Source organism: Hyalella azteca, unplaced genomic scaffold (assembly GCF_000764305.2).
Source record: "Hyalella azteca isolate HAZT.00-mixed unplaced genomic scaffold, Hazt_2.0.2 contig16784, whole genome shotgun sequence".
NCBI classification, from domain to species: Eukaryota; Metazoa; Arthropoda; class Malacostraca; order Amphipoda; family Hyalellidae; genus Hyalella; species Hyalella azteca.
Window position 1 is genome coordinate 16,327 of NW_025946592.1, and position 22,660 is coordinate 38,986.

Consider the following 22,660-nt stretch of genomic DNA (forward strand, 5'->3'; position numbering starts at 1 on the left):
ATTACTGACCTCTGTTTTGTTTCCGTCTCAATGCCATTCATGTTTCATCTTCTAGTCACTGCTCACTGGATGCGTCCACTGTCACCTAGTTTCGCAATCTCTTTGAGTTAGGAGCGTCCATCATTCGGACAGGGAGCAATGTCAACACCGCGCCAGTCGAACAGTAAAAAGTTAGTTTTTACTTAGTCAGTTTTTACTGTTATCATTTACCTAATTCACCGTCATTGTCTGAAATGGAGGCCGCAAGTAAACTTTGATGATTGATTTCAAATTTAAGAGGAAGTGAAGCGTTTCATCTTAGATTAAATAGATGTTTTGTAAAGTTTCTTAGGTATGACATGAGCTCCTTTCGTGATTAACTGGCTGCTTCCTCCTGTCTGCTGCAGCCATCGCAGCATCACAAGCAGGAATTTCCCGAAATGAGCATGACGAGCAATCGAGCATCAGCATCTCGTAGAGTGTAGACTCGTAGTTTCAGTAGAGCGTCGGCGTTGGTGGGCGAAGGTTGTGCGGATACTTGCTGGAGTCTAGATCACTGGATGGGTGTGTTACTGCTAATGCTAGACTTCACGCGTGAAATTGTGTAGTGGTTCCTTGAATAGTGAGAAATACTTATAGTGATGAACTGATTGTGACGAAAAATATTTCGTAAAAGAATATTCAATCTCATGAAAATTATGTAATGAGGTGAGTTCTGAAGTACAGTAGCCTGGAAGTTGAAAGATTATTTTAGCATCTTGTGGCAAAATGTGGCGTGTAGTCGTGTTCTACGGTAACCATCTTGATTCGTGTCCTATACGTTGTCCTCGAAATATTTCTCTTTATTGTTGACATTTTTCGAACGCATGTATTTTGAATACAATAAAATTTTATGATATGAAAGAGAAGACTTTTTGATGCAAGTTGATAAGTGTATCACTCAAATTTTGATCTTAAAAAATTAATTTCTGTCTAATTTTGTGTGAAGGATAATAATCTCATTTATCTGTGGAACGTTCCACGGACACGAAGTTAAGAGTCTATCACGTGCCATCATTATTAGATAACTGAAACTTGCGTAACCGAATATTGTTCACTGATTTCACTCTTGATCCTCTTGGGTTGAAACGAGACGCCAGTCTGCGACCAGAATATAGACAGCACAGCTTAATCTTCACTTCTTGTCGTTGATGTGGATCCGAAATTCGGAAATATAGGCTAGGATGTCATGCATGAACGAAATGCCCCATAGTTTTCAATCGTGTTTCTTCCTAGATAGGCTACCTAGTCTAATCAGTAATTTTTATTTTAGGAGTCTCGAAAAAATTATGTCAAGTTACCAGAATTTGATTAAAAATAAAAAAAAATACTTATCTGAGAGATTTATATGCATAATGTCCTTATTTCAACATCCCATTCGCTAACGGAACTCTTTTTTTCAATAAGACCTAAAATTTTAAAGGCGTAGAAATTTTGTGACATTCTCTATTAATGTAATATTATTAATGCGTTCCACAAGGCACAAGAAGTACCTTAGCTCTAACGATTGAGCTGCAATGCTGTCTCGTAACATGAACACAACTTGGCTAGTTCATGTGCTGAGTTGCTGACACTAAATCAGAGTCCCATTATTACCTCAAGTGCTGACGCCTGACGCTGCAGCTACGCGGTTAGTGTTTGAGCTGAAGCAGTGTTAGAGCTGAAGCAGCGTTAGAGCTGAAGCAGTGTTCGAGCTGTAGCAGTGTTCTGGCTGAAGCAGTGTTAGAGCTGAAGCAGCGTTAGAGCTGAAGCAGCGTTCGAGCTGAAGCAGTGTTCGAGCTGAAGCAGTGTTCGAGCTGAAGCAGTGTTCGAGCTGTAGCAGTGTTGGAACTGAAGCAGCGTTCTGGCTGAAGCAGCATTTCGCCGCTGTGAAATGAAGTGCTATTCAGCATCCGGAGCTTGCGCTTCACGCCAGAATGTCATGAATATCTTAGCACTCCTCGCACCCGGCGGTGGTGCGAGCCTGCAGGCGCTGAAAGATAATCCCTGAGGTTGCTTGCAGTACAAAATATGCGCCAGGAAATTCGTCTTTCCCCTCTTGTTAAAATAACGTCATCTATTTTTTTAGGTGAAAAAAAGTTTGCAATTTCCTTGGTAATTTGGAAGAAACTCTACAAGGGGAAGATCATAGTAACGCCATTCTGGCGGTAATCGTGCAATCGAGGAGATAATCTTAGCTCTATATGACAGACGATTTCCTAACCTTTGCCCCAGCCATGCAACCTAAACCTCACTTACGGCCACTTCTGGGCATTTATAATGGCTTTATAACAACTGCACGATCTTTAAAGTGGCTTCATATCAGCTGCAGGATATTTATAATGACTTTATAATTACTAATTTTCTCTCTAGAGGGAGCTCAGCGCATCCTAAGCTGAACAACTTATAGTCACTTACGAAGTACGTCCGGGAAGCCGCGGCGCCGAAATGATAATGACGCGCAGCCCTTATTTATGCCATCTCTTGGCATAAGTGGCAACTCAAGGCATAAGTGGAAACCTCGTGACATAAGTGGCAACTCGTAGCATAAGTGGCAATCGTGGCAGAAGTGGCAACTCGTGGCAGAAGTGGCAACTCGTGGCAGAAATGGCAACTCGTAGCATAAATGGCGAGCATTCCCTTTTTATTTTTGTATTATTTTCGTAGTCTATCTCTCTCGATCGTCACACATGAATGAACTCTTTCTGGTTGTATACGAAACCGTATACGGTTTTTATATTACTATTATGTACTTATGTATCATAAATATTTATTACGGTCGCATGACCGTTAATAAACGAGTCATCACTGCACTTCCGCTCCGAGCACCATTGGCATCTCATCGCTGCCACTTATCATTGCTTGTGTCACTGATCACTGCTTGCCGCCACTAACTATTGCTTGCCAGCGCTGATCAGTAACTGCCGTCACTGCTCATTGCTTGCCACCGCTGATCAGAAATTATCGCTACTGTTCAATGCTTGTAACCATTTACAATTCCTTGCCGCAACTCATAGTTACCTGCCGCTCCTAATCATTGTCTACTGCCGCGTATTATTGCATGCGGCCACTTATGCTTCCTCTCTGTTTATTCCCTTCTGATCGTACCCCCTGTTCTTCCCTCCCTCCGACATTGCCGAGGTCGGCGCTCGGCGTTATCAGCGTCGCGCATCTCCTGCAGCGGATGCCATCCCGAGCTCCTGCTGCGCTTTTTTCGTTGCTGCGCCACTTTATGGCTTCCGTGACACATCACTTAACTGATTACGCTCCTTACATGGTGCTTTGTTGCGCCTACTGTTTATTGTGTGTGCTTTCTGTGTGCTCTTGTGTAGTTTGTGGCACTGTGTGTTCTTGTGTAGAGTGTGTTTGTGTGTGTGTGTGTGCTCTTGTATGATGAGAAACATCTCGTTTGCATTGTTTGCAGCGAAATTTTCGGCGCATGCTTGATGCTTATCATCATGCTTGATGATGACCTCATGCTTGGACCTCATGCTTGATGCTTATTTTATACAAGACTGCAAACTCGATGGCTTAGTGGAAGGTTTGGTAGAATTCATGGAACTAAATTTCTGTTGAAAATCCCGTGATAATGTCATGCGACTGAATTTCTGTAGTAAAGGTTTAGCAAATTTCACACTTGAGCAAACGTGAGCATGAGGAAAATCTTCGGTAATTCCGTGTTAACACTGCCGTGTAATGAACCAAAATGTTACAACTAAAGCAAAATTGTGACTAAATTGATCCTAAGGCAATTAATTATGTATATTTAAATTATTGGCAGTAAAATTCATGCAAGAAAATGCGTGCTTCATGCAAGATCATGCATGTTTCACACAATATCTTGTCTGTTGCATACAAGTTCACGCTTTATTCATGCAAGAACATTCGGGTTTATGCAAGAGCACTCGTGTTTCATGCAAGATCATGCGTGTGTCATGCAAGATCACTCGTATTTCATGCCAGATCATGCGTGTTTTATGCAAGATCATGCTTGTTTTACTCATGATCACTAAAAATTACTAAGCACAGTACAGAAGCCATCTTCTCCGTGGCCCCAACGTTGGCTCTCATTAGGCGGATCCTATTCTCACTCGCGAAGTCTTTTCCTTTTCGCAAGAATTCTCCCTAAAAGTGCTTCTTTTGTAAGAGCCCTCGCTAGTAAGTGATGCGTGGTTGTAACTGTAACCTCGTTACGCAGAGCAGCTCTCACCCTCATTAGGGTTCTGGTGTGATGGAACACCGTAAAACCCTTACCCTCATTAGGGTTCTGGTGTGAGGGAACACCATACAACCCTTACCCTCATTAGGGTATGGCCGCAGTTCCTTTATGGGCATTTCCTAAGCGCTTGTCAGGCCCCTTACTCGCGTCATGCGGCACTCTGAGAGTTACAGAAACTTGACTATTCCCCGCAGCTAAGTTTTGTCGTCTTTAAGTGATATTTTCATCGCCTTATATGTTGCGAAGTATTTTTTTTTACCGCCAAACTTCTATCATTATTCTCGTGCATGAAAAGTTTGATTTCGTGAAATCTTTTGACAATTATCTCACGGCACTCGACATTCAATTTTTATGACGAGTTCGTTCGATATAAGCAGGATGTAATCTCTCTGCAGTCTTTTTTATGAGAACTGGGTTAGGCGGAAATATATACGCTCTCTGAATACATTCTAGAGTTCTGTCTTGAGATTCCTTAGTGAAGGATGAAAATTGCCGTTTTTTTTCTTATAAAATTTGGCGCTAAGCATCTTTGCTCACAATAGCTCCATTTTCAAATGCTCCATTTCCATTTTTCTACTTTCTTCTCTTCCTTTCAAACGAACTCTTAATACGTAAAAATCAGTTATGGCATCTGAAATTGAAATATTTTGAAGTAAATCCGTCAGCTTTTCGCATGTTCGGCGCTGCAAGGTTGAAGTGTTACCGCGTAGAATAGGGAGTATAGCTAGGCGAATCTCAGCTCAGTGCTGAGCGCACGAGGGGAGAGTAATTCCCACGCTTTGCGTATGTCCCTCGCTTGTTCCCTCGCGTCTGGCGGTCGATGGTTACGCTCACTTTTTATGGGCCTGTACAAAAAGAAGCTACCCTCGTGGCTGATCAGGCCACGTGTTCTCCCTGTAACTTGTAGAGAACTTTAAACCGATTTCATGACTGCTGCTAGAACCTGTAGTGAGCGGAACAAACTGACGCACGTTTGAATGGAAGTGGTAACAATAAGAACCAAATGTTTACATGAATTTATATGACGTACTCTGGCGATTCTTAGGCTAATGCACTCAATTTATTCAAATTTACCCGATGAAATATTGCTACTGCTTAGACCGAGTTCATCTCTTTCAGTAGATATTTGAGTCCTTTGTTTGGCTCGCCATTTATAGTCGCTAAACTGCCGTTTTCTCTAAGTTAACTTTTCATATGAGATGCGACTCTTGAACTACCGTAGTTGTGTTGCTTCATGCTGGTTTCCGTGACCCGTGACGCGTGTTTCTAATTCAACGTCACTCAACAGACGATTATTGTATGCGGGAAGGAATAGTTGAGGTGGTCGAAATGTTGCAATGTCTGAAGCGCTGTCATGTCGTGACAGAGACGCCAGTCCCTGTGGGGTTTTTGTAACCCCAGGCTGACAGGGAGGGAAGAGGGGTCCAGATAAGACCCTGAGGGGTTGGTAAGGGTTGGCACCCCCTCCCCACAAGAGGGGATGACAGAGACAAGCACACAGCGCCTCAGCATCCCAATGAAGAGAGCATTGATCACAGCCCCGCGGGTACAGGGAGAGAAGGGGATGCCCTCAGGACAGCTGGGGAGTTGGTTGTCCAGGCTCTAGACGTAGCCCACAGACCGTCTTGTGGGTGCAATGTTACACAAAAGTTTCTTAATTTGTGTGAGTTGCTTTTGTTGGATTTGGATTCCGTCTTGATCTTAAAATACCATAAAGCCATAGTATAGTATCTTCGGCATTGAAGAATAGGCCAGGATATGCCTGTCGCCTATTCATGTACTTTTCTTGACTAGACTGGCCTTTTGATCAAATATTTTCAACGGACGGTAGGTTTAAAATCGAGATCGCATATGCATTATTACACGATTTGTTTTACTTGTTCTCGGTTCTTGAGGTGCTGAATATACATACAGCTTTTGCTTGAATTTTCACATGCTTGTCCGTGAGTCGCACTGGGTATCTATCAGTATTATCCAAAAATTTATCCACCCCAAGATCGCTTTAATAACTCATGAATTGCTCTACAACTCATAAGTTACTCAGCTAATCAAATAAGAAAATTGAGTTCGTTGTAAATTACATTACATATGGACTTTATATATATATATAGCCGCGAGATCACCGGTCTGAAATGAATGCCCAATTAATATACCTCCATCGTATATACGATTGAGGTATATACTGCGCAGGTTATATTATATGTATTATATATTAGTATTAGATGACAGAATTTGCTTGTCTATACACGTGCGATTAATGACCAGAAAATTCGTTGATTTAAATCATCAGAGAGTGGAACAATTCATACTCGGTCGTGTACCTCGCACTCTATATGCATGTCTGAAATGAATGCCCGATGACATCATTACTTTCACAAGTACATCTTTTACCTGCTCAAGTAATTTTCATCTTGCAAATGAATAATTATACGAATTTATGGTTGATTGAAAGCGCTTCCTGCTGATGCGTTTGGTCTGAGTACAGAAGAATGAAAGAACCCGAAAATAACTTGACTCCCGAACTAAATTACTAAACCGTACTCAGCGACCTACATTTTGACCTCTTTGCGGTCAAAATGAAGAAAGCAAAAACCTAGTAAAATACTATGTATATTTCCGAATTACAATGAATTTTGTCGGTTCAAAATTTTTTCACCCAATTTCGTTTATTTACATAAACTTCGTAACTGTCTTATTAAATCAACATGTCCAACTCGCATCAGACTTCTCTATTCATCGCAACCTCCGCCATTACTTGCACCATTATCTTCCATTGCTACGACAGTACCTATTTGTACCGTTGCAAATACCTTCGTCAATTTCACAAGTCGTGCCATCCCGACCTTCCCGTGCCAGGTTCCCGCGCCAGGTTCCCGCACCTTTTCGTGCCAGGTTCCCGCACCCTCCCGTGCCAGGTTCCCGCACCCTCCCGTGCCAGGTTCCCGCACCCTCCCGTGCCAGGTTCCCGCGCCAGGTTCCCGCGCCTTCCCATGCCAGGTTCCCGCGCCTTCCCGTGCCAGGTTCCCGCATCTTCCCGTGCCAGGTTCCCGCACCCTCCCGTGCCAGGTTCCCGCACCTTCCCGTGCCAGGTTCCCGCACCCTCCCGCGCCAGGTTCCCGTGCCAGGTTCCCGCACCTCCCCATGCCGGGTTCCCGCGTCTCAGTGAAGGATCAGTTAGCGGAAATTGTTTGGATTTGAAGCGTCAGGCGCGGGAGTGCCGGTCGTTTGTCCTGCTAGGCTCCCTGAGCACTTGGGACGCAGCGGCCACTGCAGTGAATGCCGCAGCCTTGGACGCTCGCACTCACCGACTAGCCACGCTCACATCCATTGCCTTATTACAATCCTGTCCCTATCACATTCACTGCTTTATTCTCCGTTTTGTGATATTACCCTTATTGTCATATTACTCTTCTTGTCCTATTACCCTCTTCCTTATGTCACATTGGATTCATAAACTTAGGCATAATATTTCCTTACCATGCGGTACTTATTCTATTGATTTACATAACGTATAATAATACTGACATAAAATTATTTATCTTTTAGTAACATTTAATTAATACCCATGCGTACATCATCACATTCCTTACCTCAATACGTACTTGAATTACTCTTGTATCTGGCGTACCCCTCTATCTTGCTTAAATAATCACATTGCTTACCTCGCTACTCTGTTTACCTAATTATCTTGATACCTTGCTTACATCACGACTTTACTTACCTTCTGACTTTACTTACCCACTGTCCTCGCTTACCAAGTTACCTTATTATCTTGCTTACGGTACTACCTCTCTACCTTACTTATCTCATTATTTCGTTTCTCTCATTAACTTGCTTACCTTATCATTATCTTGTTTGACTGCGCAAATATGCTTTCATGCTTTAGCAATCAAACGTCCGCTCTACTTGGATCAGAAATTTTTAATGGTGATTACCTTGCAGTTTAGTCGATTTTGAGATCAACTTTGTTCAGGGTTAATTTCAAATCCTCATCTTATCTCGCTATTTTCTTGTGACAAACCAAACATCTGGCTCAATGTCTAACACTGAGTCTGTTCTTCCTTGCAGGTCTCGATGCTTCTGAGTTGCTGCCAAACTTGCTAGTTTCCTCCGCTCGCTGCCGCTTCCCTCTTGTCCGCCTTCCACCACATCCTCATCATGACCGGGGAAGCCTCGAAGCGCAGTTCGTCTTCCCCCAAGTCCTGCAAGGAGGAGCAGAAGCGCTGGTGGAGGTGCCATCGTCGCCTCCACCTCACGGGAGGAGGCGTGTGGTGTTTGTGGTACAGCGTAGTGGTCGCAGCGTTGACGGGGTACCTCGTGTACCGAAGCGTACGGCGCTTCTTGGCGGCGGCTTCCTTACCTTGGCCCGAGGACGAGGCGCCTTATGTCGCCCTTAACGCCTATGTGGGGCTCGTGGGCGCCTCGGTGGTCGTGACGCCATTCTTACTCCTCACGTCGCTCCACAAAGTCGGCAACTTCGCAAACGATGGATTTCAGCTGGGACGCTCGCTCTCCACCTGCTCTAACGACCCGCCTGTGCTGCCCATGCCCACTCCTGGGCTCGTCAGGTGAGCCTTCAGTTATTTTTTATACCTAAGTAAGTAAGTAAAGTAGTAGTAAGGAAATAAGTAAAATATGAAAAAGTACAAGTAAGTAAAGATAAGCGATGTCTGAGCAAATGGTTGAAGTACTGTTTCGAGTGTGTGGGGCGCTCGAATAGAAGTCCTGTATCACGGTGGCATCAAGTTTCATGAGCGATGTGTAGAGATGAGTATAAGTGTACCTATAACAAGTTTTTATTCGCCCGTTTACTAATGTTACTCTAAAAAATTCACCTGAAATGTCAAGAAAAACCCCCAAATAATAATTTAATTTAGGCGAACAATCGTGTGTTATTCAATAATCCAGATTTCGCTTGTTTACAATAATCCAAATACAATAATCCGCAAAATGACTTGCACTGATGGTTGCCGTCACGTACACAACTTTAAAATGTTCTCTGTTGCGTACCAACGTCCTCAAGTTGCTACACTCAATAGTTAACGTATAATTTGAGTTGAAAGGTATGTTCCCGGAGAGTGACATACGGCGGTAGAGGGTTAAGAAATTGAATCGGCAGTTTCTTACGATTCCAAGTGTAGAACCGTAACGAATCAACCTGAAGGACCTTTAGGAATCGAAAAGAATTAAGAACTTTAGCGTAGAAACGTCAGGGCCAGGCAGGATGCACGTAGCCGGCGGCTGCCGCCCGTGAGCTCCGGTCTGCTCGGAAGCTGCGACGTGCCGCCCCTGGCGCCCCGTCTTCCGCTGGGGGGGGGGCGAGACGGGCTTATGTTTGGCTTATAATTAGTGTGACCTATACTAGGGGTGACCTGTACTCGGTGTGACCTATACTCGGTGTGACCTGTACTCAGTGTGACCTATACTCAGTGTGACCTGTACTCGGTGTGACCTATACTCGGTGTGACCTGTACTCAGTGTGACCTATACTCGGTGTGACCTGTACTCGGTGTGACCTGTACTCGGTGTGACCTGTACTCAGTGTGACCTGTACTCAGTGTGACCTGTACTCGGTGTGACCTATACTCAGTGTGACCTATATTCGGTGTGACCTATACTCGGTGTGACCTATACTCGGTGTGACCTATACTCAGTGTGACCTATACTCAGTGTGACCTATACTCAGTGTGACCTATACTCGGTGTGACCTGTACTCGGTGTGACCTGTACTCGGTGTGACCTGTACTCGGTGTGACCTATACTCAGTGTGACCTGTACTCAGTGTGACCTGAACTCAGTGTGACCTGTACTCAGAGTGACCTGTACTCAGTGTGACCTGTACTCAGTGTGACCTGAACTCAGTGTGACCTGTACTCCTGTCTCTTATACACATCTAGATGTGTATAAGAGACAGGCACCTCGCCACTGCACTGAATCACTGCACCTCGCCACTGCACTGAATCACTGCACCTCGCCACTGCACTGAATCACTGCACCTCGCCACTGCACTGAATCACTGAACGCGTGCAGCACTGCACTCGTAGGGCGTGGCAGCAGCACGCGGTGCTATCCCCTGACGGGGGGAAGGGGGAGTGGCTGGGTGGGGGGGGTCGTCCCTCAACCGAACCCGCGCTGTATTGATCGGCACTCGTGTTAGTGTGTGCTGTGTGCTGGGCTGTGTGCTGTGCTGTGTACTGGGTTATGTGCTGTATATTGGGCTCTTGGCTGTGCTGTACTGTGCTGTTCGGTACTGGGCTGTGTATAGGGTTGTTTGCTGTATTTTGGGCTGTTGGTTGTGTTGTGCTGTGTGCTGGGCTGTGTACCGTGCTGTGTACTAGGTTATGTGCTGTATATTGGGCTGTTGGCGTGTTGTGCTGTGTGCTGAGCTGTGTTATGTGCTGGTTCATGCTGTTGGCTATGCTAGGCATTGTACTGTACTTAGTTGCACATTAAACAACACCCTTTCTTCTTATCTCAACTCTCCTAATTATGTAGTACACGTCATGCTTTACCGTGAACTTTTTCATCCTAGAGCTGTACAATGTACAGTTCGGTACTTTCATGCTATACAATAGTAACGGTGTATGCTACTCTTCTAATGCTGTAAACAGCTTATCTAGTCCGTGCCATGACGACAGCACGACGTGTTCGTGATGCTGCAGAGTTCAACATAATATAATGTTGCTCATAATTTATTCATGTTGTACGCTCAGAATTACTATCCTCAGCTCCATGCGTGCTGCTTTAGGCATTTAGCTTCTATCACGTCTCCAATTCTTGAATGTAAAATTTGTTGTCGTCTAACTGTGCTCTAAATATTACGAATATTCTAACACATATCATATATATTACAAAAATATTTTGTAGGAGTAGGATGTAATGTAGGGCATGATGTAGGAGTAGGACGTAATGTAGGGCATGATGTAGGAGTAGGACGTAATGTATGGCATGATGTAGGAGTAGGACGTAATAGTAGGAGGGGGATGCTTCTATCAACTTGTGAAGGATGGGGGATTTTCAATCACCATGAGGGAGGAGAGGGAAGTAAGGGGAGGGTTGCCTCATCATACGGGTGATACTTGCATCATAATAACCGGGATACTTACATCATAACGGTAAACTTGCATCATCACAAAAATGATACTTGCGTAATCATAAAAATACTTGCATCATCATGACTCATAAGGAGGGAAAGGAGAGATCTTTCATCAACAAAAGGAGGGAAGAAGAGAGGAGGAGAGCTTTCATCCACATGAGGGGGAGAGGAAGGAGCCGCTGTCGGGGTGATGGATCTCGCGCATGTGAATTTTTAGCTGATTTTTTAAGGGGGGAGGGAAGGGGGTGAAAACCTGCGTGAATTTATAAATGATTTTTTTCCTGTTAACGCCAAAAAGATTCGTTCGGTAATGTACGAGTGTGTTGTGAACGACATTCTTGGGATGCCGCGTTAAACTTGTTCTGAAGCAACGTCGCGTATATAGAAGTTTCTTCCTGCTATGTTATATGGAGAATCGTTGAGGTGGTTCGTTAATTGAGATTCGAATGTGATTTTTAATGGTAATCATGTGGGCAAAAATATTCGATTGGAAGCGTAACAAATTTTATTAAATTTTTGCCAACTTAATCGGTTGCCGCACGGTCGTTGTGATATACTTATAGAAAGAAGAAGGCATCGCTGGGCCATCTTGTTCTCAGTTAGCCAAGTCTTTCATTATGTTCTCTATTGTATGCTGAATCATCACTACTGCTGATACGCGATGAGCTAAACCTTTAGCAAGTATCCTCGATGATCGTGAATGCAACGGGAAATGATCTATTTTATAAGTACTACAATTTAACTTATGATTTATTCTCTATGCTTATGTAATGGAATGGGTTCTTAAACCCACTGGACCGACTGTCAATTCAGCAATTATTTTTAAAGAATATTAATATGATCCTTCTTTGCGCTGGCGCGTTTTCTTTTTATTTAAATTAAATTCCATTGATGCCCAGGCTCCGTCTAGAGTCCGGTGATGTACAGTATAGGAGTATATACACCCAGCGAAAAGAAAAGTTGAGGGTTTTAGCCCCCAATCGGAAATTTCAGACGTGTTATCGGTAGACATCAGCGGCCAATGTTGCGCAACCAATAATCCCATCATTTAAATGGGACTAAGACCCCTGCGTTGTTCCATGGGGCCCAGCGTTCCCTCCTGAAAGTATGGCCCTCTTCTGGCCCTCCCTATACCCCCGCCTGCCGACACGTTCTCATGAATAACTGAGCGCGGCTGATGGCCACTCGCCATTACCGACGCTTTCAAATAAATCTATGTCCGTTTCCCCGTGCAATTATCGCCGACGCTTCCTCGCGAGCTTCGCTATAATTGACACTAGTTGAATGAACACTAAAATAACGGTTATTTGGCGATACCTACGAGCAGACGACACAAGTCTGTAAATTGCTTTTAGTAAATGTTTAAAGTGCGTGGGTATTGCTCAAGAATTTTTCGTGCTAGTGCAAGCGGAGCTGATGCTTTAAGAGTGCTGATGGACAATTAGCTGTAAAAGATTACGTCGTCCCAGGCTAAGGTATTGGAGATCCGAAGCCCCAAAATAAACGTCGTCTGAGTGCCGATGTCACGGCACTTAGTTTCGTCTCCCTGCTGTGTCATGTTATAGCAGCTGCATCACCGGGGCGAGCAAATGCCACTTTGAGTATCTCATGTTTTGATGATCTATATGCTATTATATATCACTATACTAACCTTTTATTCTTTATAAATAAGTATAAATAAAACATCAATCTCTAAAACGATCCTCTGACCACTCTCGTTTAAGAGACGACAAGATTCTGGTCAAACACAGCTGCACTGGAGTGGCTCAGGTAGAGGACAAACACATCGATGTTTGACTCTAATACAAACGCAAACACAACGCCCTCTGACGTCGCCCTTAGCGCAGCTCTTACAACGTGTCATCCATCTTGCTTCTCACTTTTATGCTCCTTGAAGTAAAGACTTTCCTTGAGACGGACGCCTTGCAAGTCTCGGGCTGGAATGAAGTCTTTCATATATGTAGCGTAAAGCGTTTCATATATGTAGCGTGTTCGTGCGCTGTCTCCTTCCGAAAGTTATTCCTGTCAAATATTGATTAATAAACTAATTGCATTGTTGAAATATAACACAAATCTTCGGATTAATATTACGTGGTACTATTATGTTACTGGAATATTTTACCTTTCATCGTTAAGTTGATTACGAAAATAAATCGCCTCTTTAAAAGAACTTGCAAAGACATTTTTTGCTTCATCCTCTATTCTACGTTCGTCGTAATCATCGATATACATTCGTTCATTGACGGATGAGAAATTTTGTATACAAGCTTTTGGATGTATCTACGTCATTCTATCGTTGATGAATTTATTCTTTACCATCAGGTTTACACCCACTGTATTGAAATACATTTCAATACTTGATGAGATTCGATCGCCGGCCACCCGCTGAATTGCAATTTTTTTTAGAATCGATGCGACTTGAAGGATGCGTTGAAATTAGTCTCCCCACCCGCTACGATGATCGTCGGGGTTCATCGATCGTCTCGTGGCCGTAGAGCACACATTATGCGCTACAATGTGTCGTTATGGCAAAGCATAAGGATGCTTCAGTTTGTTCACTTCCAGCGCTTCCGCTTATCCTTTTATTTAAGCGTCCGCATGGAGATTGTAAGGCCGCTCGCTGCCTTTTTACCGCTGTACAATGGGCCTAAAAATCACAGAGTTTATCCCGCTGACGGCGAGTTACCTTCTGTACAAACTGAGATAACCATTCTGCGGTACTTTTCATTATTGTATAAAGTTAATTTATCTTTTGCTTCGACTTATCTGGAATCATCCTGTGCAGTTGTTTACGTTGTCGTTGGCATTCATTTAGGCCCTGCACAATATGAGTAGATAAATGAACAATTATTCGGAGATGTGCACTGTAATATTTCCGCTGCCATTTCAATCTTCTATTGTCGTAAATACCTACGTGATGTAGGCATACCCTTACCAAGGTCACAGCACAAAACATTGTAAGATGAGGAACGTATATGCATTTACAATATCGTAATGATGTTCCCTGCATTAGTGCGCTAGTCGTACACTCTGATAAATCCGAGGCTCATTGCCCGAATAACGATGTTTCCTGCACTTCTGTAGGACGTAGAGTTTGTACTTTCACATTCTGATCCAGTTTGGCCAAGCAAAGAGGAGTACCGGTATCTGCTACGCGCAGAAAGTATGTCCTGTTAGGACAAAATGACCCATTCTTTTCTCCGAGTGTAGATGGGATGGGCGAGAGCAGTCACCCGTACCAAGATTACGGCTGCTCGGCTGCTTCCATTCGCCGTTTATTGCATTTCAATGATTGAGGTTCGCCTAGAAATTGAACTTTGAAGATTATATTTGTGATGATTTGAAAAAATGGGTTGGCTTCTTGATGGACGGGTCAGGGGAGGTTATATATTTTTATTACCAAAAATAATTATATATCTTTATATTGTATATAATTATATAGATATCTCTACGTCACTAGTTGAGTTCGGCTATTCTACTAAAGGAATAGAAAATTTGCGGTATCTTCTGTCCAGCAAAAGAACGTCACCGCGCGTTGCAGGTGCCTTAATTTGTCACTATGATCATTTTTTTAAACTATGATTTATTTTTTGTTCACTGATTTTTTTAGCTTTATATAAATTTTTTATTTTTATACAGAACAAATGCGGTGGTGTATATTAAACTGAGTAAATAGTTTGGTTTATTTCTGCAAATTTGCAATTTTTGTAGCGATATTTCTGTGACATTTTGATTTATTGATAGCTACAGTATTTATCAATTTCATAACCCCGTATTGAAATAATGGCTTGAATAGAACACTATCATTAAGAAAGAATCGTTCGATTTCCTATTCTTTCAAAACTCCCTGGAAAATTAAGTAATCATCAACGAAAAAATCAATGAAAATGGTTGATTTTTCTTCTTCGCCGAAGGGTCGACCAGAAGTTCTCCGGTTTTTCATCCATTAGGACTTCTTGCTTCTCCTAATGTCGCCAATTCAGACCAGGCATCGTGCCTCGCTATTTTCCAGGCGAGGAATTACTTGCGAGAAAGTTTCCTTCTTCATCTCAGTTGCGGCCCGCGATATTTCACGGCGTGCTGAGCTCGCTTGAAAAGTCCGTTTTCAATCGAAGGAGGTTGGGATTATAAATAATATACGTTTAAAAATTACTTTTTAAAGACAACACTTCCAAAAAATCCAGTATCTCCAATCTTACAGATGTACAATGAATTTTTCATCTAATTTTCAAAAATTAAAAAAATTACCTTTTCAATTTTTTAAATATATATAATTTTTTTTTAATATATAAATTTTTTCAAAATTATTTATTCTGTTAATTGATTTGTGCATGGCCTCTGATTTCACACCAGTGTGCAAAATTTCAGATCAATTAGACAGGTGTAAGTGTGTCAAATATCAGTTATAAGATTTGTAGGTGACAAAATTATTTTTTCAATATTTTTAATATTGAAAAAAAAATTTTTTTAATTTCTAAAATCATTTATTTTGACATTTGATTCATGCATTGTCTCCAACTTTACACAAGTGGGCAAAATTTCAGATCGATAGGATAAGTAGAAGTGTATTAAATTTTGATTACAAGATTTGTAGCAGACAGACAGACAGACAGACAGACAGACAGACAAACAAGAAGTGAAGTTAAAGAGAAGTGTTGTAAAAATGGCTGGGGAAAGAACTGCTCCAGAGATATTGTAAAGCGTTAGAACACTGCGGTAGTTGGAACTTTTTAATAGATGAGACAGCTGCAGTTGTACCAGCAACTACAGTTGAGAGTTTGTTTTTGTAACTTCGTCAGCTAATCACTGACGGTTTTTCGCGCTGAATTTACCAATCACAGACGAGAAATCGGCCGCTACGGGTACTTGAACTATTTTTATGGTGCGGCCTCTGGTGCGCCCAACCCTCTATATATATAACTGATGTTACTTCAAATATAGATGCTCAACTTGCTTTTTCTATTACATCTCCTCCATCCTCTCGGTCTGCTCTATCTTCGATTTTGATGGTCATTCTCTCTAAGTCTGATGTACCCACCATCTTGGTTACTTTCTTCTCTTGTTCCCTTCTTTCTTTTGCTCCCTTGTATCCTCTTTTATTCATCCGTCTTCTTGGCCTCCTATATCGTCATGTTCCTCACTGTCCTATTGCTCTTCGGTATCCTCCTTTGTCCCCTGTATCAGCTTGGTCATCTGTAGTCTCTTTGCACCTCGTATCCTCAAGGCATCCTGACTCTCCTTCGTCTTCTTCTCTCTTCCTCACAATTCGCCTGTCCCCTCAGTCGCCCCTCACAATTCGCCTGTCCCCTCGGTCGCCCCTCACGATTCACCTGTCCCCTCAGTCGCGATTCGCCTCTTCCCTCAGTCGCCCCTCACAATTCGCCTGTCCCCTCAGTCGCCCCTCACAATTCGCCTGTCCCCTCAGTCGCCCCTCACAATTCGCCTGTCCCCTCAGTCGCCCCCTTACACGGTACCATCTCCCCTCAGTCCCCCCATGGTAGCATGTGCTGGTGATGGTCTAACGCCGTCCAGGAAGCGCAACTCGGCGAAAATTTGCTCAAGGAAACGAGAGCTTCGACGCCAGCGCCATCTTGCTGCACCAGAAACGAACCCAGCCAGTGCAACGCGAACTCAGAAACTGGGATAAATATCGTCACCTCAGTCGACCTGAATATCGTCACCCACAACTACGATTTCATGTGTTCTGGAGTCATCCATGCAGAGCGTTAAATTTTTCATCTAAACCAATCAGTGGCTTATTTCGAGGCTTTGATATTGTTGTTTGCGGTATCTTATTGATTGATAAGAAGGTAAATTTGCCTTTGTCGTACAGGTTGTCCGAAGTATTTTAGTCATTTTAATTGGAAAGTCCCAGGCGTGAAATCCGTGAATTATTAAAGAATTTAGTAATGAATTGAACATTTTTGTGTTCGAACACAAGAATTGCCCAATTGCAACTACGGCAACCTCTGTTAATATTTTCAGAGGGACATATTTTTTCTGCGGTTAGATCTCATGGTCTATAAAGTTAACTTTTCTTGAAGGTCCAATTGCAGTAGATTTAATTAGCTTTGAATTCTGAACAATTATCACAACACATATTCGTATTATGACGCAGCAATCCTGCTATACCCCTGCTTGGGGTGTTGTAGTGTTGATCGAGTTCTATCGATGACGTTTGTAAACACCGCAACGCGTTTGCTGTGTGGCTCTATATGTTGAGCGTTGTTAGGTGTCGTCAAGTTCTGTAGTTAGATGACAAAATTATAAGCTACAACGCGTTTATATGGTAAAATTATAGTTATCACCGCGTACGTATACAAGCAATGCAACACCACGTCTTTCTAATACATTTTAGGTTACGGAGTCCAATGTTCGCTGACGACCATTTCAGGATGGAACGTATTTGCGATGTGCACCTCATGGCTTCCATAGGTCGGCCTATTGACATAGGTGATGATCATTATTTTAACATTCGAATATCAAGCATCTGACTCTTATTTCAATCTACGGAGGTCGTTAGCGCTCAACTCACACGCTTTGCAAAGCTTGCCTGAGTAAAATAAATAAAAAGCGATGTGGCCGATAAAGCTACCTGGATTTTTTCTTTGATGTTATGTTTTTGGTGTTGCCAACACCCGTAACTTTCCGACAAACTGCACTCAAGGACTGAAAATGTTTAGATATTCGTCTCAGTACAAGAAAATCTGCTGCACAAATCACTCGTAGGCATGGCTTACGCTAAGCAAACATCTCTGCACCACATGCCGGTCTGTGTGGTGCAAGAAAAGGTTCGCTGCACCACATGCCGGTCTGTGTGGTGCAAGAAAAGGTTCGCTGCACCACATGCTGGTCTGTGTGGTGCAAGAAAAGGTTCGCTGCACCACATGCTGGCCGGGGCGCGGTTTATTGCCGAGGTTTTACGACTTGTTTATCAGCGCTGGCGGCGCGACCTGGAGTTACGCGCCTCTGTCACGCCAACTTACGACGGTCGTAGGTTCAATATATTTCCTAGAGTGTCGGGTGTTTCTGGGGTTGTATCATCAAAATTCGCTTAAGTACACGTAGCGCCCTAAGAACACGTAGCGCCCTAACTACACGTACCGCCCTAAGTACACGTAGCGCCCTAATTACACGTAGCACCATAAGTACACGTAGCGCCCTAAGTACACGTAGCGCCCTAAGTACACGTAGCGCCCTAAGTACACGTAGCACCTTAAGTGCACGCAGAGGCCAATTTCTCGTCCGTGATTGGTGGTTTTAGCTTGCACAACCGTCAGTGATCGTAGCTTTTTCTTGACAGTACGGCCAGTCGTCCGTGATTGGCTGACGAAGTTACGAGCCTGCAACTATTTTCGATAGTATAAGGCCGCTGGGCGCTGAACCGTCGTAACTTCGGTTTCTTCTTTTACGCTGGGAAGGCTTCACGGGAAAACCTAGAGGTTATTGGAAAGCTCTCAGCGTAATTATTATGGAGGTTGAATCCCGGAACTCTACGTTAATCTTTTCTGCTAAAATGCACTACAACTGAATGAAATTTTCCCTTATGAAGTACCGTAACTGCTAAGCAGTTATCGGTTCTGAACTCCCACTTTCTTGGACCAATTTTCTTTCCTTTATATTTTTTGGAGTAAAAAATGCGTATGATACGCCAAAATAGGAGCAAGTAATTCTGTTACTGAACGTCTGGAAATTTTTATAAGACGGCATAACGCAGCTGATGTACGCCAAATGAGCGGCGTTTGTTACAAGTCGTGTCGGTCGCGTCGCATTTTGAATTCCCGACGAATTCCGAATTGGGACAAAGGAGGCATGAATATAACACTAGTAGAAATTTGGACAAAGTCTAACTTAGACTTATGATATATTTCTTGATAGAAGTCATTTTCTGAAAGGTTGACTTCCATAGTGTAGGTAATCAAACTCTGTGCGTTCCTACGAATTCATAGAATATTATAATAAAGCAGTTTAATTCAGTATTTCTCGGGATATCTAATTAGTGTGATATGTAAATTACGTTATCCGGACTCCATAATCCCATCATCCCGCGTTACTCCGAATTCCAGAACTAATTTTTAAACTAAGGTAATGTTCTTAAACGAAAGATCAGAACGATCAAAAAGACCCATGTATTCAACTCCCAAACCTTACGATTAGAACAATATTGACGACAGTTCTTGTAGCCGGAGACGAAGTGCAAATACAAAATATCAACTATTGTAGTATAATTTGACCCTTATATGATATGGGCAATGGGCTTCGCTAGCCTCTAAAGTGTGACACTCAATGGCATCGCTGTTCCCTGTAGTGCGATGCGCTGTTCATTAGATGAGCAATTCATCACCTACGTTCATTTCCGTTGGTGATTTTCAGGCTTTCAACATCATCAGAAAGTCGTCTAACGTAACGTAACGGTTTGTCTTCGGCCTGAGAATACATACGTTTCAAGCTTCATAAACACCGTTATTTATTCTCTATTACCGGTTTTGTTTTAGCAAAATATAATTATAATCTCTTCGGAGGTTGTACGATATCTGAGAACAATAGATTAAAAAGAACAGTTTACCGTCTAGCAATACGGAATTAATGAAGCATGAGAGCTGCAAACTTTGGAAGATAAGGAAATTTTAGCAAATAAGTATTCAACAATATATAAGTTATGTATCTGCCGGGGAATCCAACAACTCAAGTTAGAACGCCTAAACAACAGTTCTGTTTTGCTTGCTGTTTAGAATCGTTTTTATCGCGCGTTGTTTATGTCTGAGTCTCATTGTTGCCTGTTAGAAGACTGCGCCTGAGACGGCGAACAATCGCACAAATGTTGCCCTCGAAGTCTTCAGCTGACATCGACTGATCAGCTGTCTGAGGGAACCGAGCGCTCCTGAGGGTTACTGATGGCCGTGCTGCGCTGATGGTCGTGCTGCGCTGATGGCCGTGCTGCCCTGATGGCCGTGCTGCACTGATGGCCGTGCTGCGCTGATGGCCGTGCTGCGCTGATGGCCGTGCTGCACTGATGGCCGTGCTGCACTGATGGCCGTGCTGCACTGATGGCCGTGCTGCACTGATGGCCGTGCTGCACTGATGGCCGTGCTGCACTAATGGCCGTGCTGCACTGATGGCCGTGCTGCACTAATGGCCGTGCTGCACTAATGGCCGTGCTGCACTAATGGCCGTGCTGCACTAATGGCCTTGCTGCGCTGATGGCCGTGCTGCACTGATGGCCGTGCTGCACTGATGGCCGTGCTGCACTGATGGCCGTGCTGCGCTGATGGCCGTGCTGCGCTGATGGCCGTGCTGCATTGACGGTAATGCTGAAGAACTCTTTAGCTGCCGCAGGGTCGCCTGCATTCCTGTCAAATGCGGCCCCAAGACGCGATAATAATATCATAATAAATTAAATATAAAATTACAAACAGCCTGAACTAATTCTGTTACTTATAATATCTTACTACATTAATTTTTAGCTATTTTCCTCTATTCAACTTTATTTGAAGCGTCTCGTTCTGAACAAAATAATTGACTTGATGGGCAGTGAAGATAGCAGGTTTAGATCGCCTCCTCCTCGTGTTTATTTACATTGCAAGCTAAGAAATTGCCTCGAGTCTCTACTGTTATTTCTGAGGCACGAAAGCTTGTATTTTTACCCGCGCTGTCCACCGCCTCGGCTCCATGGAAGCTTTCTCGCTAAATCTCCTGCCGCTGCCGGAAATGATTTAGCGGGAAAATGTACGGCATGTGCATGAGGAAGTGCGTCGCAGACACGTGAAATGTTGGACAAATTGCACGTGTTATGGGAGGAGGAACGCTGGCCATTCAACGGCCGCCTTTAATAAAACATGCAACTATCTTCTTTGCGCATGGAGTGCCAGTCAATCTTCAGACGCTGGATTCTGCGATATATTCCAGTGCCTGGAGTTGACAGAAAATTGAGAGTGCATTACACTGCATTAATTGCACCGCTCTAGATCGTTAAACACGTTATACCGCACTATACATTTCACCGCTCTAGGCCGTGACACGAAAAATTCACCGCATTAAATTGTACCTCACCAGATCATATAGTAACGCGCTACATTATAATTAACTTTAATGTGCCGCACTGCATTGTACCTATAGATCATAGAGTAACCCACTATATTATAATTAACTTTAATGTGCCGCACTGCATTGTACCTATAGATCATATAGTAACGCACTACATTATAATTAACTTTAATGTGCCGCACTGCATTGTGCACCATCAGACCACGCCGCACTCTCAGATAATTGAGAGTATACGTCGTCGCATAAGATTGTTGGTAAATCCTTACATTGCTTAATTGGAATGAATTTATTGAATGAATAAAACTTGTTGCTTAATTGTACCCTATAGCAGATGCTTAGCGCCTAGTATAATTTCACGAAAATTTGAGTGTTAGTTTGGACCAGCAAATGGGCTGTCAGTGCGGCCGTTACGTTGTTATAGCGCGTAATCCGCTACTCGCTGTTGATGATCGGGATCATTTTAGTGGCATTGCAAACATGCTTTGGAAAGTTATTCCTGGCCTATTTATGTTGCGGAATGTGCATGCGTCAGACAAACGCCACACGGTTTGAAGAAGTCGTTACGGTGAATCCATTTGAGCTGAAGAAAAATTGAATGATTTTTTACTAATATTCAATATGGAAGTAATGTCTGTTTAACGAGCTCCATATGCGGATGGTCATCGCCATACGTATCGGCTATCGTTTCCGTAGTAAAACCGTTGAATTACCGCACTGATCATTACCATGTCATTTACCAGCCTTAACCTGGTGCCGTGCACACTTTTATTGAATTGCTTGTTGCCCGCCATGTTGCTGCATTACGTTATACAAGCTGCATCATGTGCTGCTGCCTCGTGTACAGCTGCATCATGTACAGCTACGTCATGTGCAGCTACGTCATGTGCAGCTGCCTCATGTGCAGCTGCCTCATTTGCAGCTGCCTCATGTGAAGCTGCCTCATTTGCAGCTGCCTCATGTACAGCTGCCTCATGTGCAGCTGCCTCATGTGCAGCTGCCTCATGTGCAGCTGCCTCATGTGCAGCTGCCTCATGTACAACTGCGTCATGTGCACTTTGACGTGTCGACACGTCAAGGCGCAGCGTGCGAAGTTCCACGGACGCCTGACACGTCATTAAAGTTGGTGTGGTCACCGCGATGTCCGGGCATATTGAGTACCTACCTTAGTGTTTGTTGTGGAGACTTCCTCCTAGGCTGAGGGTTTATTGTCCTCCTTGGCTGGGGGTTTATTGTCCTCCTTGGCTGGGGGCTTATTGTCCTCCTTGGCTGAGGGTTTATTGTCCTCCTTGGCTGAAAGCTGCTTG

The 22,660-nt window shown here is 43.4% G+C and overlaps 1 protein-coding gene across 1 annotated transcript; it reads left to right on the forward strand.

Annotated features, from left to right (window-relative positions):
- The first annotated feature begins 492 nt into the window (after nucleotides 1–492).
- On the forward strand, nucleotides 493–22,474 carry LOC108667915. Its single transcript, XM_018155015.2, has 3 exons — nucleotides 493–687; nucleotides 8,285–8,784; nucleotides 22,306–22,474. Exons 2-3 carry the CDS (start codon nucleotides 8,375–8,377, stop codon nucleotides 22,472–22,474), a joined length of 579 nt encoding a protein of 192 aa, XP_018010504.1. The 5' UTR covers nucleotides 493–687; nucleotides 8,285–8,374.
- Nucleotides 22,475–22,660: the final 186 nt, after the last annotated feature.